Genomic DNA, 16,250 nt, shown 5'->3' on the forward strand with positions numbered 1-16,250 from the left:
ATCTGAGACTGGAAGAGTTCGGTTCGTGTTGTTCATGTGGAGAAGACGCTGTTTTCTGAGATTGAGACGGTAAAACCCACGCCATCGTTACTGTTCGTATCACTGTGATCAAGAGCTGAGATTCAGATATAATAATGACCGTTTTCTTTCTGACCAATCACAGCAGAGCAGCTCTCAGAGAGGCGGGGCTTAGAGAGACTGAATCTTTGATGGAAGCGTTTCAGAGACCGAGAGAAAAGAGCTGATGCTGCAGTGGAGATTATGAGGACATTTGTGATTTTTCACCTTGGATGACTGTAAATCGATTGTAGGAGACCTTTAAATTGGCATAATAGAGACACTTTAATGAGTTTTTCTCTGATGTATGATAGCAAAATATTTAGAAAGCAAGTTATCCATCCTTATGGTCTGAAATTTTGTTAACGGGGAAAAAGTGCACTGTCGATACTGGTTACCAGCTAATGCAATGATATCGAAATGGCCAAATATTGTCCTGTTGATATATGTGAGCCTGGATCACAAACCCAGTCTGGAGTCGCACGGGTATAGCCAACAATACATTGTATGGGTCAAAATTATCGATTTTTCTTTTATACCAAAAATCATGAGGATATTAAGATCATGTTCCATGAAGATATTTAGTAAATTTAGTAAATAAATATATAAAACATGTATTTTTGTGAGTGAATGCAGCACAATCGTGAACATAAATGCACAACTTTAAAGGAGATTTTCTCAATGTTTCGATTTTTTTGCTCCTCAGATTCCAGATTTTCAATAGTTGTGTCTCGACCAAATATTGTCCTATCCTAACAAACCACACATCAATGGAAAGATGATTTATTCAGCTTTCATGTGATGTATAAATCTCAATTGCGTAAAATTGACACACAAGACTAAGTTGTGTGGTCCTGGGTCACATATATGTATATATAGTGGTGGCGGTGACAGTTTTTTGTGTTTTCTGTGCTCCCTTTTTCATTTGAATACACAAGTGAATCTCAGTTCCTCCTCCACTCTTCTGTTCTCTGTGAGCCTGAGCGTTAATGACCTTCTCCCGAGGTTCCTCTCAGCGCTGCTTAAACAGATCATTTGAGAAGGCAAACAGAGATGCTGCGAGCAGAAAACACAGGGAGATATCTGTAATCTTACAAAACAAATGAAATCTCCGAGGCAAATACAACACCCACAAACACCCCGTGTTTAATCCCGCGCGCTCACAGACCCTGAGACGGGCCGCTTCGGGATTCCCGACACGCTGAGGGTCTGTGACATTCACAACGTCCTCGTCTCCGTCGCCCTCAGCTGATAGATAATATACGCAAGCGTGACTTTCAGAGTCCTCGGACTGTAAATGTGTTTGTGCAAACTTCATCATAAGATGCTGTCGTGGTTTGTTTGTTGTTGAAACAAACTTCAGTTTAATATGCAAAACAAAAAACATTTTATTTTGTTTGTTTGAGCATCTTTTTGATGGCATATTGGAGATTTCAAGAAGCCTGACGTTATTTGTGCAATTCCGTTTTTGAAATTAAAGGTACAATATGTAAGAATTTTGTAATAAAATATCCAAAAATCACTTGCACAGTGTGATATATTTTCTGCAGTTGTGTACTTACAATATTCCAAAAGTCTCCAAAGATTTTTTATTTCAGAGAAATTCGAATTTTAAATAATGGCCCGTCCCGGAAAAAAAATTTGCCCGTCAATGACGCGCTATCATCGGTTTCCACTCGTACTGCCATAGCCATGACGTAACCATGGCGACAGACGTTTTTTTTATTCAGAAAGTACATTAATGGACATTTTTAAGAAAGCTTCTCCAGCTAAAATATTAGAATATATATATATTTTTTTTTATTAAAATATCAAATTGACTGATTTTATATAACTTATTGGTATTATTGTTATTATTTTCATTTATTTTTGTTTGTTTGTTTGTAGAGGTGTTATTGTTAAGTTATTGTATACAATTATAACAGTATATTATTGTTACACTGCAAAAAATGATGTTCTTCCTCAGTATTCCTGTCTTGTTTTCCAGCACAAACATCAAAACATTCTTAAATCAGGAGTCTTGTTTACAGAAAATTGTTTATCAAAATTAAGTAAGTTTTTGCTCAAAACAAGGACCTCATATCTGTCAAAGTGGTAAGAAAAATAATCGTGTTTTCCCTTTGAATAAGTCAATTTTTTATGACCCCATTGGCAGATATTTGCTCTTGTTTTAAGCATAAATTTGCTTAATTTTGATACATTTTCCAGAAAAGGCTTCACATCTTTTGTAATGTTGCGTCTCCAGTAAATGTATCTTGATTTAAGAATGTTTTGATGTGTGTACCGTAAAACAAGACAAACACTTTTTTTTAGTGTATTGTGATTATTTTCAATTTTATTACTCTTGAGTTTTCCATGAATAAAGCATTTGATGTGGCGTTAAATGATAAATAAGTAATTCAGAGTCATAAGTCAAACCTAGCCTGCTTACAAAATAATACAATATTTATACCGCAGAAACGTAAAGATGATGTACGGCTGCACAGCGTCTGCATTCATACAGTTGTCGTTCATATTTCCATATTTCCACAGTTTTTTGTGCATCTTTTTGTCCATCCAATGGCAAATTGGAGATTTCAGTCATTTTTGCAGCTCTGTTTAGTGACGCTAATGGTGTAAAAATGCGTATTTTTAGCAGATAATTCATTTTTTTTGTCAGTTCTATCATCAGATGAGATCATGAGTTTGGGATCACGTTGGGTTTGTCCTGATCTGATCCCGTCACACACACACACACACACACACAGATGCTTGACTCCTCCATAATATTCAATCAGGCACGTCGTATGATTGCTTTTAATGACAGTCATTTTCCACTTACGTTGAGATGTGTTGCTCTTCAGCGCAGTAGGCGAGAATGTCAAATGAAAACACTATTGATTTTGTTTACATTGATTTTTTTGACACTTTAAAACCATTAATCTTGATCACTCATAAAATTAGAATAATGAAGGGTGTTTGACACGGCTGCCAGACGCAATTAAGCTCGGAGGTTTTGTTCAAATGTTTTAAAAGTTGGCCATTTATCTTGCGTGCCACTTTCCTCCGCCATCTGTCTTCAGTAATCTGCCTTCTCTACAATATCTCTGATTAAGCAGGTTGTTTAAAAAGTCTCAGTTTTGGTGTTGTCGTGTTTTATTTATTTATTTTGCAGAACTCTGATTAATGTAATATTTCAGCCCTTTGCCATCTGTTCAGTATGTTTTGTTTAATTAAGAAAATGATCACAATTCCTTTTAACCATTTAATGCCAAGTGCAATATTTTATTGGTTATAAACAAGATGACTCAGTATATTTTTATGGTAAGACTTTGAAATAAGGTTTCATTTGTTAACTTAATTTGAAATTATTTATTAATCCTTGTTAATGTTTCAAGCTTATACCATATTATCTTAAGCGGCACCCCTTTTTTTAATAGACATGAAAATGCACATTTTGAACTTAAATGGTTGTAATTCAGGAATGCTTTGGAATATAGATGTAAGATTAGATCTTGATTTAAAGACATTTGGTAGATTTTTGTAGAAGTGAAATAAATTAAGAAAGTTAAACAGAAAAAAAGTTATAGAAGTTTGAGTTTATGAAAATGTACAGTGTTAAAAATGTAATTATTCATATTTTATATAAAATATATATTTTCAAAACCTGGTGGACTCTAAAAATGCAAAAAAAAAAAAAAATCAAAGCCAAAAGTCTGAACAAGTTGTTTCAAATGTTAGGTTGATATCTCAGAAAATGAGCGTTCAGTGAGATTTAGTTTGTGCGCAGTACCACACTTCTCCACTAGTGGACATCACTGCCCATATAAGGGCGCCTCCATTTCCATATGTTGTTTGAGTCTGAACCATTATTTTTACAATTTTCATAAAATTTATGAAGTAGACATCCTATTCAGAAGTAGTGTTGGAAGTTTGGCAGATTTAGAAATGAACTCAACCTCTAAGAAACACAGAAGATCACGTATGTGCATTATAGCTCATGCCACATCACTAATGCTGAATCTATTATATTTTTTCTTTATTTAAAAAAAAATGTAGACCTTTTTTTTCTAAAAGAATTGAACGGATGCTATCTTTTGAACTCTTGGCATGAAAACAAACTGAGGTTTCTATCATTCTTTCATGATTTTTCATGTTCATCACTATTTCAAAATAAAGGTCTGATCACGCCTTAGGAGGATGAACATATTCTTGTTGCAAATTGATAAATTACGGCTCTGTCATTTATTTAGAAAATCAGTCTCCAAATATGTAATCTAGAGATTGTAAGCTTTCAAATGATATATAGTTTGTCAAGATTAGTTTAGGTTTAGTATAGGATATTACTGTTTTAAATATGTAATAGCTGTGCTATGCCAATATAATACTAGTTTATACTTATTAAAATCAAACGTTGCATCTGTTAATATTATTTAATGAACATGAGCTGACATAAACTAACCATGAACATTTAGCTTAGATTAATAAATAATGTAACTAGGGATGCACGATATATCGGCCACCATATCGGAATCGGCTGATATATGTTGATTTTATTTTTAAAGTTATCGTTATCGGCCCGATAAGAATATTTGTCAGATATTATATCTGAGATATATTAAAGCTGATGTATTATTTCCTTCAGCTGAGACAGATGCACACTGTTCATCATGATGGTTTTGAATTGCTTGAAATATGATTGGAATAATTTAAAAAAAGGAAAATACAGTAAAGTACAACAAGTCTGTCATATCGGCTATATAAAAATATATTGTGAACATTATAATTGTGTGCTTGCATGGCTTTAAATGGTGAGACTTTTATTTTTGTAATCAGGCTCTCAAAAATTATATAAAAATTTGGGTTTAAATTTATCGGTCAATATATCGGTTATCGGCTTTCAAATATAAAGAATTATCGGTTCTCGGTATCGGCCAAAATGTTCATATTGGTGCATCCCTAAATGCAACAGATGTATTGCTCATTGTTAGTTAATAATAGTTCATGCATTTAATAACTAATGGGACCTTATTGTAAAGTGTTACCGTTTTTTATAATTAAAGCGATTTTAATTCTAACTAAATCACCCGTTTGTCATAGCGTTTGCTATAGTTGATGTGTTTGCACTATTTCTTTGTGAAGCGATGAGTCTGTTTTATTATAGGCCTATAGTTTGACTGTTTTTGCACTGATGTCAGACCACATGACCACCGTACGCATTATGGGTTTAACATCAGGTCAATCTCACCCACAGCCAAGCAACACATTAGTGTTTAATCTGGTAACATCACTGCACATCATGAAATATCAGTTTAGTTACGCCTGAACTACCTTTTAAATGCTAAATAGTTTCAAGCATGGACGGAAAACAATCCCTCAGGTGTTGCTTTGTGTTGTTTTTTAAGTTGGAGAAGCAACAATGCAAATTATTTAAAGTTGTGCATTAACATTTAATTCAGTTTGAACTAACATGAACCATTGTTTTTATTAACTTAGATTAACAAAGATTAATAAATGCTGTAAAATATATATTGTTCATTATTAGTTCATGTTAATGCATTAATCCTCCTAACCATAAAGTGTTCCTTAAAATCTTCCACCTTTTTCAGGGTTTCCCCGGGGCATTAAAAGTCATTAAATGGATTTTGCGGAAAAATAAGGCTTTAAAAAACATTACATTTTTATCAATAGCTGTATTAGTATCAGTGAGACTGACGTTCATTCATTAAAAAAGTTGCCATTAAACAAGTATTTGAAATAGACTGTCTTTATGTGGTTTCTACATTAATTTGGAGATTGACTGTGAAATTATATATTTAAAAATATATAAACTAGATATAAACCTACAAAAATGTAAGTGTTTTTAATTGTGATTAATCAGAAAAAATTGTGATTGAGTTTATTTTTGTAATCGACTGACAGCTTTATATATATATATCTGTGGTTAGTGTCATGCATTACAAATTTAAATGGCATTAAAAAGCATTACGTTTAATTTGAAGATACCTGCAGAAACCCTGATTTTATTTGCAAACCTCTGACTTTCTTCCAGAGTCATAAGTCAAACCTTGCCTGCTTACAAAATAATCAATTATTTATACCTGTGAAGCGTGCAGATGATGAACAGCTGCTGCACGGCGTCTGCATTTATTCTGCAGCTTTCAGGCAGAAAATCAATGATCAGGCCGTTGCTCAGTAAAGTTTGGGTTACTAATTTGTTAACATTAGTTAATGCTGTATATTTTACAGCATTTATTAACTTTAATGTTCATGCTACTTCACAGTTCATTAACTAATATTAACAGATGCAACTTTTTATCTTAAAAATGTATTGGCAAATAATTTGGCAGGGAGTCGAAATTCGGCACAACACCGGTAACTTGCTGGACTCGCTGGCTAATGTTAGTTTACCTCAGCCTCACAGGTGTATGTTCTTTATGCTAATGTGCAGCTGAATAACTGACAGTGTTGTGCCTGAACGCGTTCATTGAACGATAGTTCATGAACTCGTTCATATGTTGGGTGAACGTGAGCTGAACGTACTGTATTACTGCCTGATGAACGTTACTGTGAACTCGTTCATTCTGGTGTCGGTGAACGGCACGCTCTCTCAGTTTAACTTCGTCAATAGGGCGCCAGATTTCTATAGAGCCTTCCAGGCAAAAACCAGCTAAAACACCCCATAAACCAGCCTTAATATGTGGCGGAAACTATTAAGTTTCCGCCACATACTGTGGCGGAAACTTAATACCCACACCCAATCTGGCAACACCCGCCGCCAGTGTCTACCGACTCTCTTGTTCGATCTCGTTCATCAAAATGAACAAATCTTGTCATTTCGTTCATTTAAGGGGCTTTAAATGTTATACTATTAACAGGCAAATTCCCCGAACATATCCACTTACGCAATCTTGATCATATTCTGAATTATTAAATCATTATAATGCAGTCAAAAATCGTTTACAGGGAACATAAATAATTACTTTACCTTCCGAGTCTTTCATTCATTTGTCATGTGGCAATGAATGAATTCATGAACGACTCATCACTAAAATCAAAACCAAAAGCACCATGTAGGCGTCACATGATCATTTAAACGAGTTTTATGACGAGGTCGGTGAGGATGAACATCTGACGCACAGCTTCTGTGTTAAAACTGATCAAATAATTGCTGTGGTTTTATAGGGCTGTGGCAATCATTTAGAAGAATAATAGCTCGCAGCAACATGAAAAAAAAGAACTAGTTCATTTTAAAATTTGTGAACTGAACTTTGAACTAGTTCATGTAGAAAGTGAACTTTCCCAACACTGATAACTGTTAATGTGTTACGCTAACACACCGGACACTATTCAGCTGTTGTTCTGTGTTGTGGAGCTGAATAACCTTTCCAGATTAAATGTCTGTTCTTGGTCTTGGATTTTGTGAAATAAATTTATAGATAAATGCGACTTATATATGTTTTTTTCCTCTTCATGACGCATTTTTTGACTGATGCGACTTATAGTCCAGTCCAGTGGAAGCGTTCGTGCAGCGGCTCCACAGCGTGTTTTCTCTACTAAACGCCGACAGAAGAACCATTTCAAACAATGATATATAAAAATAAGTAAACCAGTATTAAAAAAAAAATCATTACAACTTTGTAAATAGTCCTGTTTTGAGAAATGCTTGTTTTCTATGTATTTTTTTTATTGTGATTGTGTAGTAAATAAATTCTTCCTTAAAATCACTTCATGTTTCATGTATAAAAATGGCCTGAACCGGACAGTAAACTCGATCGGCGGGGGAAAAGACAGCAAACTCGGGTTTTATTTGGGTATTGCTAGAGCCTGTCCGAGTATTACATAATAAACTAAAAGAAGAAAGTTTATCATATTTTCTGGCTCGTGTACTTTATTTATTTATTTTTATCATCATAACCATAGCCTACTTTCACCCAAACTGGGTACATTTTCTATAGCCTATATTTTTGAGTCTTAAGACTAATTTTCTTTTCTGACGTAGCCTACTCCAGTTCTTGTTAAAACACACTAGACATGCAAATTCTGGACATTTTGGGCACTTTTTGTGTGAAATCATATTTATTTTGTCCATCAAAAGTGTGTTTTCACTTTAATTGAGCATTGGTGCCGGTGTGAATGCACTCACTGATGAACATGCACGCCGAAAAAAATCTGCAGTGTGAAACCGGAGTTATAGTCTGGAAAATACGGTAGTTTTGATTGATTTTGTGTAGTTGACACTGTCATAAGCACACTTTGAATATGGCAATATCTAGTTCTGACATCTCCTGATCTGTCCCTCAGCTCATATTCTCTAGACGTGGCATGTTTGTAATTCGTGGGATCAGGAGCGTTAACCATTCGCCCCCCCGCGTGGGATTAATCTGATGTCCTCGCTGGCTTCATACGTCCAGGACGCAGAGAGATGCTGGAAGCTTTACTCGTCACATGGTCAATCTGTGTTCATGACAGCTGTATTAGTTAAATCATTGCTTTTGCATGAACAAAATGAGATGTTTTGTGGTCCATGCATATAAATAACAGCTTTTTTTTTACAGGTTTGGAACAAGATCAGGTTAAATAAATATTTTTTTGGATGTAATATCCCTTTTAATATTCAGTGCTGGTGTCGTCAGTATGGATTTCTGTAGAGCTTTCAGGCAGAAATGTGAAATCTGCCCTGAGGTGATATAGTCTGTGTTTGATTCGTCCTGTGGGCTTAAAGCGCGTCTCATCCACTCCGTGGAGCACATAAGACAGCTCAGGTGTTCTTTCCCAGAATCCTTTGCTGTTTTTGTTCACACAGCTGAAGATTATTGATGATTCTCTCTTTCATTGGTTGACATTTAAGGTGTGTGTCTGATGTCTTCTTCTTTCATAAGATCTCACCTCAAAGGCTTCATGGCTTTTGTTCATTAGTGCACCTGTCAGTGGCGTCCGGGGGTTTGCACTGATGTTCTTACAGGCGGACGATGTTTCGCTTAAATTATCCACTCTAATGAAAGCTTTTCTTCACAGATCGCTGATGTGCTGAGCAAAATGAAGCCAAGTGTCCTCCTTACACTGGTAAATTCTTTCTTCTTTATTTCACGTGAAGTTTTTCAGGATGACAATCATGTCTCTTATTGTTAATTGGAGTATATATATATATATACAGCAGCGTTTCCTCTAGGATTTTTTCCAGCTGTGGTGGCAGGCCCATTTCCCCAGGGGGAGGGGGCGTCGCCCATGCGTGATATTCCGATTCGATTTCAATTCGCAAGCTCTCAATTCGATTCAATTTCGATTCTCGATTCCACTCAATGAATATACTGTAGATTTAACACAAAACCTATATTTATAAAAAAGAACAGTGAACATAAGTTTACGAGTGGTTAATTAATAAAAAGAAATTAAGACCCAGTATATTAAACTCTTATTATTTTAGGTACACTTGGGTACATTAAAACAGAACCAAACCATATATATCAAATGCATACAATGAATAGACAGGATTTTGATGCAAGATGAAAAATTGATTATTGAAAAAGTCAGAACAGTCTCATGCCTTGATCAAACAGGATCAGGTTATTTTATGTTTAAGATAAAACAAACATAAAATCTAACTGCATTAGAATAACATGGAGGCTGCAAGCCTATGAAGTGTAGGAAAACTAATACTGGCTTTTGGGTGATATATAAATAAATATGGGGGAAAAAAATCGATTCATAGCCTTTGAGAATCGATATTGAATTAACCACAATTTAAAAAACGATTAATCGAAAAATAGTTTTTCTAGTTATAATATGAAGGTTCCAATTTACAGCGGCAATGCGATTATGCGCATCCCGTGCGCCGAATGATGCACTTGAAGCAACTCTAAGTCACAGCGTGCAGCGCGTCGCATTGAAAAGTGTTAGCAGAGTACACAGACAACACACGAAATAGCCTACTACTGTTTCACAACTACCAGTCTCTCTGACTGGCACACTTTATTTAAAAGCACAAAGCGAAGAGATATTTGATGCTTACTGTATTATATCTATGCAACAGTTTATTTAGCCTTTTCTTTTAACAGTTTTACATTTCAGTTACAGTGCGCATGAAGAACAATTCGAATTCAGAGTGCTCAGTGCTGTAATCTAACAGAACTAACGCAATAAACTCCAGTAACAGTAAGATAAAGTAATTTTATGCAAACCATAGACCTTTATCTACAAATAAAGTATAATAATGTGAACATTGATCTTGGAGAGTGTCATCGTGTTACTCGTAACCGAACGCGACGCGCTGTTTGAGTTCTGAATGGAGAATGACTGAGGAGAGATGAGTTTCCATTAACTTTAACTTAACGACTTCAATATTATTTTTTACCTCACATTATGCTATCGAATGACTTTAGAAGTCTTGGAATATAGTGCACGAAAACTTTATGGTGCTTTACAATGTTTTGTATGCCTTTAGTGGGGCTTAACAATAACACAATAGTATGCACAATATCGGACGGACCTCACTGAGAAGCTGCAGCCGTGGCGGGAGGATTTTTGGTGTGGCGGCCCACCACGGCTGAATGAATGTAGCGGAAACACTGTACAGGTGAAACTTGAAAAATTAGAATATGGTGCAAAAGTTCATTTATTTCAGTAATTCAACTTAAAAGGTGAAACTAATATATTATATAGACTCATTACATGCAAAGTGAGATATTTCAAGCCTTTATTTATTATAAGTGTGATGATTATGGCTTACAGATTATGAACCTTTTCACAATATTCTAATTTTGAGAATATTGTGTTATACTAATTATAACAAATAAAGGCTTGTAATATCTCACTTTGCATGTAATGAGTCTATATAATATGTTAGTTTCACCTTTTAAGTTGAATTACTGAAATAAATTAACTTTTTATTTATATCATAAATTATAATTTTTTTAAATTATATTTTAATCATAATATTATTATTATTAAATTATAATATAATACAATTATTAATAGTATAATACCAATTATATATAATAATAATATTATTATTGTATTTACATGATCAATATATTATGATATTGTATATAGATCGATACATTTATATATGTATATACCTTTTTATGATTTAACTTTTTATGTATATATATATATATAATATACTTTTTATATATATATATATATATAATAAAAAAATATTTTGTACATAGTTTAGTATAAAAAATTACTTTTTAGTCTAAAACTTAATAGTGTATATATATACATACATGCATGCAGTGACCAGGGCATGTTTTCATAAGTCTCCCTGAATTATGTCTGAATTATGGTAAATTGTGATATTCAGACATTCAGACTGCCAGTAACGGTGTGACTTTACTTCTGTTCTATGACTCTGGATAGAGAGATAATGAGCAGGTTTAATGTCTCTGTCTCTCTCTCTCTCTCTCTCTCTCTCTCTCTGTGTGTGTGTGTGTGTGTGTGTGTGTGTGTGTGTGTGTGTGTGTGTGTGTGTGTGTGTGTGTGTGTGTATATATATATATATATATAGCGGGGACTGAACACTGATAGCGGCAGCACCTGTCGTGAAGCGTCCTTTGAAGGCATCAGCCGGTGAGTTTCATCCATTATTCAGAGTCTGTTCCTGAAACTCATTCCCGGGAAAGCAGCGCACGTGTCCTCCATGTGCTCGGAGAAAAAGCCTGATGCACCAAAACACTCATAATGAGAATCATTTTGAGAGATTAGTGATTAGATCTTCAACATTACCCGTTACTGTAACATTTGTACGTGAGAAATGAATGTTATTGCATTGCAAAATATCAAAGCAAATGTCATCGGTTTTACACAAAGAGCGCAAACAAACATGAGGAGGGTTGAAATGTTAAAGTCCCCCTGTGGTGAAACTCCAGCTTTTAATGTTGTTTATGTGTCTATATGGTGTTTTTAATACGCTTTAAGACAAATCATGTGTAAAATTAAGAGAGTATTTTCTCCTTAAAACTGCAGTGAACCAACAGCCCTATTCGGACGGCACTAGTTTAACATGGAGGGGTACAGTAATAATCCCCAGAGCTTCTCAGTGATATTAGTCCCGTCTGAGTGTGCATCTCAGTGATCATCATGGACAATGTCAGTAAAGATTACGCCGACTTTTACCTTCAGTAAAAAGGTCTGGAAAAATGACCTCAGGTAATGCTAATCCCAGACCCGCTGAAAATATGTCCTGTTTTAAAGTAGTTTTCCGCAGTTTTTCCAAGTATGGAGACGCTTGAAAAGCATCAGTTCGTTCTCGATGCTGGGACAAACTCAGTGTTTACACACACACCATTCAGAGCAGAAAGAAGATCGAAAGCACTTGTTAGAGGCGCGACACATCGTTTAGCGTTAGTGCGTATTACCAACACAATCACAACTATCATCAAAGCATAAAACATATTACCAGAGCGTTTCTCACAGGTTCACGTTTAAAGTCTGTGTAGAGAGAACGGTGTCGTCTAAGCGGCCTCTAATTTAATAAAGTGAAGTGAATCAATCAAAACTAACTTTAGCTGGAAAATAACATTATTCAAGAACCGCTATAAAGACAAAACAATCTCTGTTACCTTGAATTATACGTTTATCACTGTAAAGCCGCTTTGAAACACTCTACATTGTTGATGAATAATATAAATGAAGATGACTTGACTTGAAAATCCAATCTGAAGTTAATTAATACATCGTTCGACCGGATATAACTGTTTTATATATATATAAATATCGGTTATGTGTGTTTGCGCACGTGATATCAGGAAGCAGCGTAACACACACATGACGGCAGGAGTGACGGCGGTGTGTAAATCGAGTTACTCTCCAAATTATGACCAGAAATGGATAAATTAAGTGGAAACTCTGAATATTTGTGTAGTGTGCGCATGTCAAAAAAATATATCCCAATTTGAAGCTTGTGAGATATAAACATGTGATCGGGCACATCAACCCGATCACATGTCCAGCGTTCATGTAAACACTAAATCCAGCTTTTAATGTAGTTTATGTGTCTATGTAGTGTTTTTAATCTGCTTTAACACAAACCGTGTGTAAGTTCATAAGTGGACAGCATTGCTGAGTATTTTCTGCTTAAAACTGCAGTGAACCAAAGACAGTCTCAAAAACACGGTTTGAAATCGCTGGTGTTTCTGACGTCACACACTACCTTGTAACCAATCAGATCAACGTGTGATCGTCAACCAGTGGATCTCTGAGTGAGTGAGTGAGTGGAGGCGGGGCTCATTTGCATATTCATAGCACCGCGCATACTAAATGAGGCAAGGGTGTCGAGTTACATTCAAGATATTTGAAGTCATAAAGAATATTTTTCAAGGGAAAAAAACTCTTAAATATGTAATTTCGGTGATCACAGATGAGTTTTAATGATTGACTGCGGGGGCACTTTAAAACAATAAATGCAGTGTTGGAAATGAAGACATATTTTCATGTTATTTCTTCTCTTCTGCAGGTTTCAGGTGAATAACTCGCTTCTGCACCCTGTGATTGTGGAGCGGTGAGTGTCATTTATATCACACACATTTCTCACACGAGTGATGTCTTAATAACTGAAGCACAAAACCTGCGCTCGTTACTAAAGTCCAATTAACAAAATCAAAGCAAGTTTGTCAGTTACTCCAATTAGCAAACGTTTGATCGCCGATGAAAGATAAACTCGAGGGCGATTACTGGCGCTTCATTACTGGGGAAGTTGTGTTGTTTCATCTTGTTGTGTTGTGATTGTCATTGCATCTTAAGTTTGTTCTTAATGTGTTCGAGAAAGCTTGTTTAATCACTCTTGTTTTTAATTAACGGAGCATCATTAAGCATTCAGACACTACTGAAGTCATTGCTTCATTATATTAATCTTCATAGAAGGGGAATTTCTGTTATTGAAAATTGATATTCAACAAATTATTTACTGATATAAACTGGGAAAATTATAATATGGTGCAAAAGTTCATTTATTTCAGTAATTCAACTTGAGATATTTCAAGCCTTTATTTGTTATAATTTTGATGATTATGGCAGATTATGAAAACCCCAAAACTCAAAATTAGAATATCGTGAAAATGTTTTCATAAGCTGTAAGCCATAATCATCAAAATTATAACTAATAAAGGCTTGAAATATCTCACTTTGCATGTAATGAGTCTAACATTGATAATAATCATAAATGTTTCTTAAGCATCATATTATACTGATTTCTGGAGGATCATGTGACACTGAAGACTGGAGTAATGATGCTGAAAATTCAGCTTTGATCACAGGAATAAATTACATTTTACACTTTATCCAAACAGAAAACGGTTATATTAAATTGTAATAAAATTTTACAGTAAATGCAAATCTTATCAACTCTAAACTTTTAATTGGTAATCAATCAAGATAAGTACTGTATACACCCGAATATAAGACAAGGTTTTGGGGGGTCGTCTTATATTCGCGATATAGACAAAATCGTGGGGGAAAGGGAGAAAGAACAAATTAATATGAAATAGCGACTGAAACGCGACCCATTAAACATAACCAGCTCTCCCTTCCAAGATGTTAATCTGCACAAACATCCTGATAATCGAGCCGTCGTCTGATGAAATCAAATACACATAAGATAAAAACAATATCTGTGCTGTGATTTCGGCTATACTTGCATGTAAAATTAGAGAAGCAACATAATATCTGTGTTTAACTGAATTAAAACGCTGCGCGAGACGCGAATGAATTATCAGTGCAATTTTCAAATAAAATTATTTTCTGTTGAAAATCAGATTTTTTCCACAAAAATCTCTTTTTGTCCCAAAAATAAGTCTGGAAATGAAGGGGTCGTCTTATATTCAGGGTCGTCTTACTGTACGTTCACACCGCCGCCGGCGAGAGCGAATTTTGCCGCTCTCGCCGCCCTGCCATCGACGCCGTGAGATTCAGGGACTCTCTTGCGCTCTAGATTTTAGAATGCGTGATTTTTTAAAAACTTTATTTAAAGGAGCCGCAAAGCAAATAAGAACTGAACATAAATCAGGATCATATTTTGTGCAGACTGGCCACACGTAGGGTATAAGTTAACCTAATGAAATCTTTTAAATGTGAAAGTAACAAAACACCAACAATTTCAGACACCTTTTTCCATGCGTCGTTCTTTTTATTAATGTCCCTGTATGTAAACAGGCACACGTCGTACAATAACGGGAAACCCGCAACAGAAATAATGAACTTTTCCTCCATTTTGCTTAGGAACTAATGTGGTCGGAACCAAAGTTTACAGGATTGTGTTCTCTGGTATCCTCTCAGGCGGAGGACTTCTACATTTCGATTGGTTGCCGCTGGTTGCCGCCGAACCGCGTCAAAGTTTATTACCATAAAGTTGACAAATTTCAACTCTTCTCGCCGTCCAAGACGCGCCGCTCTCGCTGGAGCTCGCCGCCGGCTCGCATTGAAAATGAATGGCTTCCGGCCACTTTGACACTCTCGCCGCCGGCGGTGTGAACGCACAGTTATATTCGGGTATATACGGTAAATGCTCGTTATTTTCCGAAACAAACGTTATTTACTAATATGGCTGGTGAATTATGTATACATTTCCATGAGTTTAGTAAGTCTGTGGTCAGTGCTTTTAGAAGAGCTGCTTCCCATCAAAGATTCAACAAATATTCAAACAAAATGCTCTTTATTGAAAGGCAATAAAGCTCTTCATTCTCGACCACATCACAAACAATGTGCTCTCTCTCGCCCGCTCCTCTCTCTCTCTCTCTCTCTCTCTCTCTCTCTCTCTCTCTCTCTCTCTCTCTCTCTCTCTCTCTCTCTCTCTCTCTCTCTCTCTCTCTCTCTCTCTCTCTCTCTCTCTCTCTCTCTCTCTCTCTCTCTCTCTCTCTCTCTCTCTCTCTCTCTCTCTCTCGCCCTCTCTCTCTCTCTCTCTCTCTCTCTCTCTCTCCTCTCTCTCTCTCGCCCCTCATCTCTCTCTCTCTCTCTCTCTCTCTCTCCTCTCTCTCTCTCTCTCTCTCTCTCTCTGTAATGGTCTTCGTGCTCCTCTGGCTGTCGTGTGCATTAGCTTCGCTCCTCTATTACTCGCTGGAAAGCGGCTCATTACGGTCGCCTGCTAACTTTGTTGCCTGCTTCTCTTCCTCACCTTCACATATCACCCAAAGATTTCCAGAGAGAATTTGCCGTTTGCTTCTCCATGATGAAGCATTTTGCAGATATTAAAGACCTGCACAGAAAGTAGATGTGTTTAC

General features: G+C 35.8%; 1 protein-coding gene across 1 annotated transcript in view; it reads left to right on the forward strand.

Annotated features, from left to right (window-relative positions):
* pepd (peptidase D) overlaps positions 1-16,250 on the forward strand; it is a 93,094-nt gene that overhangs the window by 18,449 nt on the left and 58,395 nt on the right. The window contains exons 5-7 of the mRNA XM_079620185.1: positions 9,055-9,102; positions 11,546-11,607; positions 13,493-13,537. Of these exons, the coding sequence (XP_079476311.1) occupies positions 9,055-9,102; positions 11,546-11,607; positions 13,493-13,537 (155 nt within the window). The remainder of the gene's footprint in view (positions 1-9,054; positions 9,103-11,545; positions 11,608-13,492; positions 13,538-16,250) is intronic.

This window comes from Phoxinus phoxinus (genome assembly GCF_949152265.1).
Source record: "Phoxinus phoxinus genome assembly, chromosome: 8".
In the NCBI taxonomy this organism is placed as follows: domain Eukaryota; kingdom Metazoa; phylum Chordata; class Actinopteri; order Cypriniformes; family Leuciscidae; genus Phoxinus; species Phoxinus phoxinus.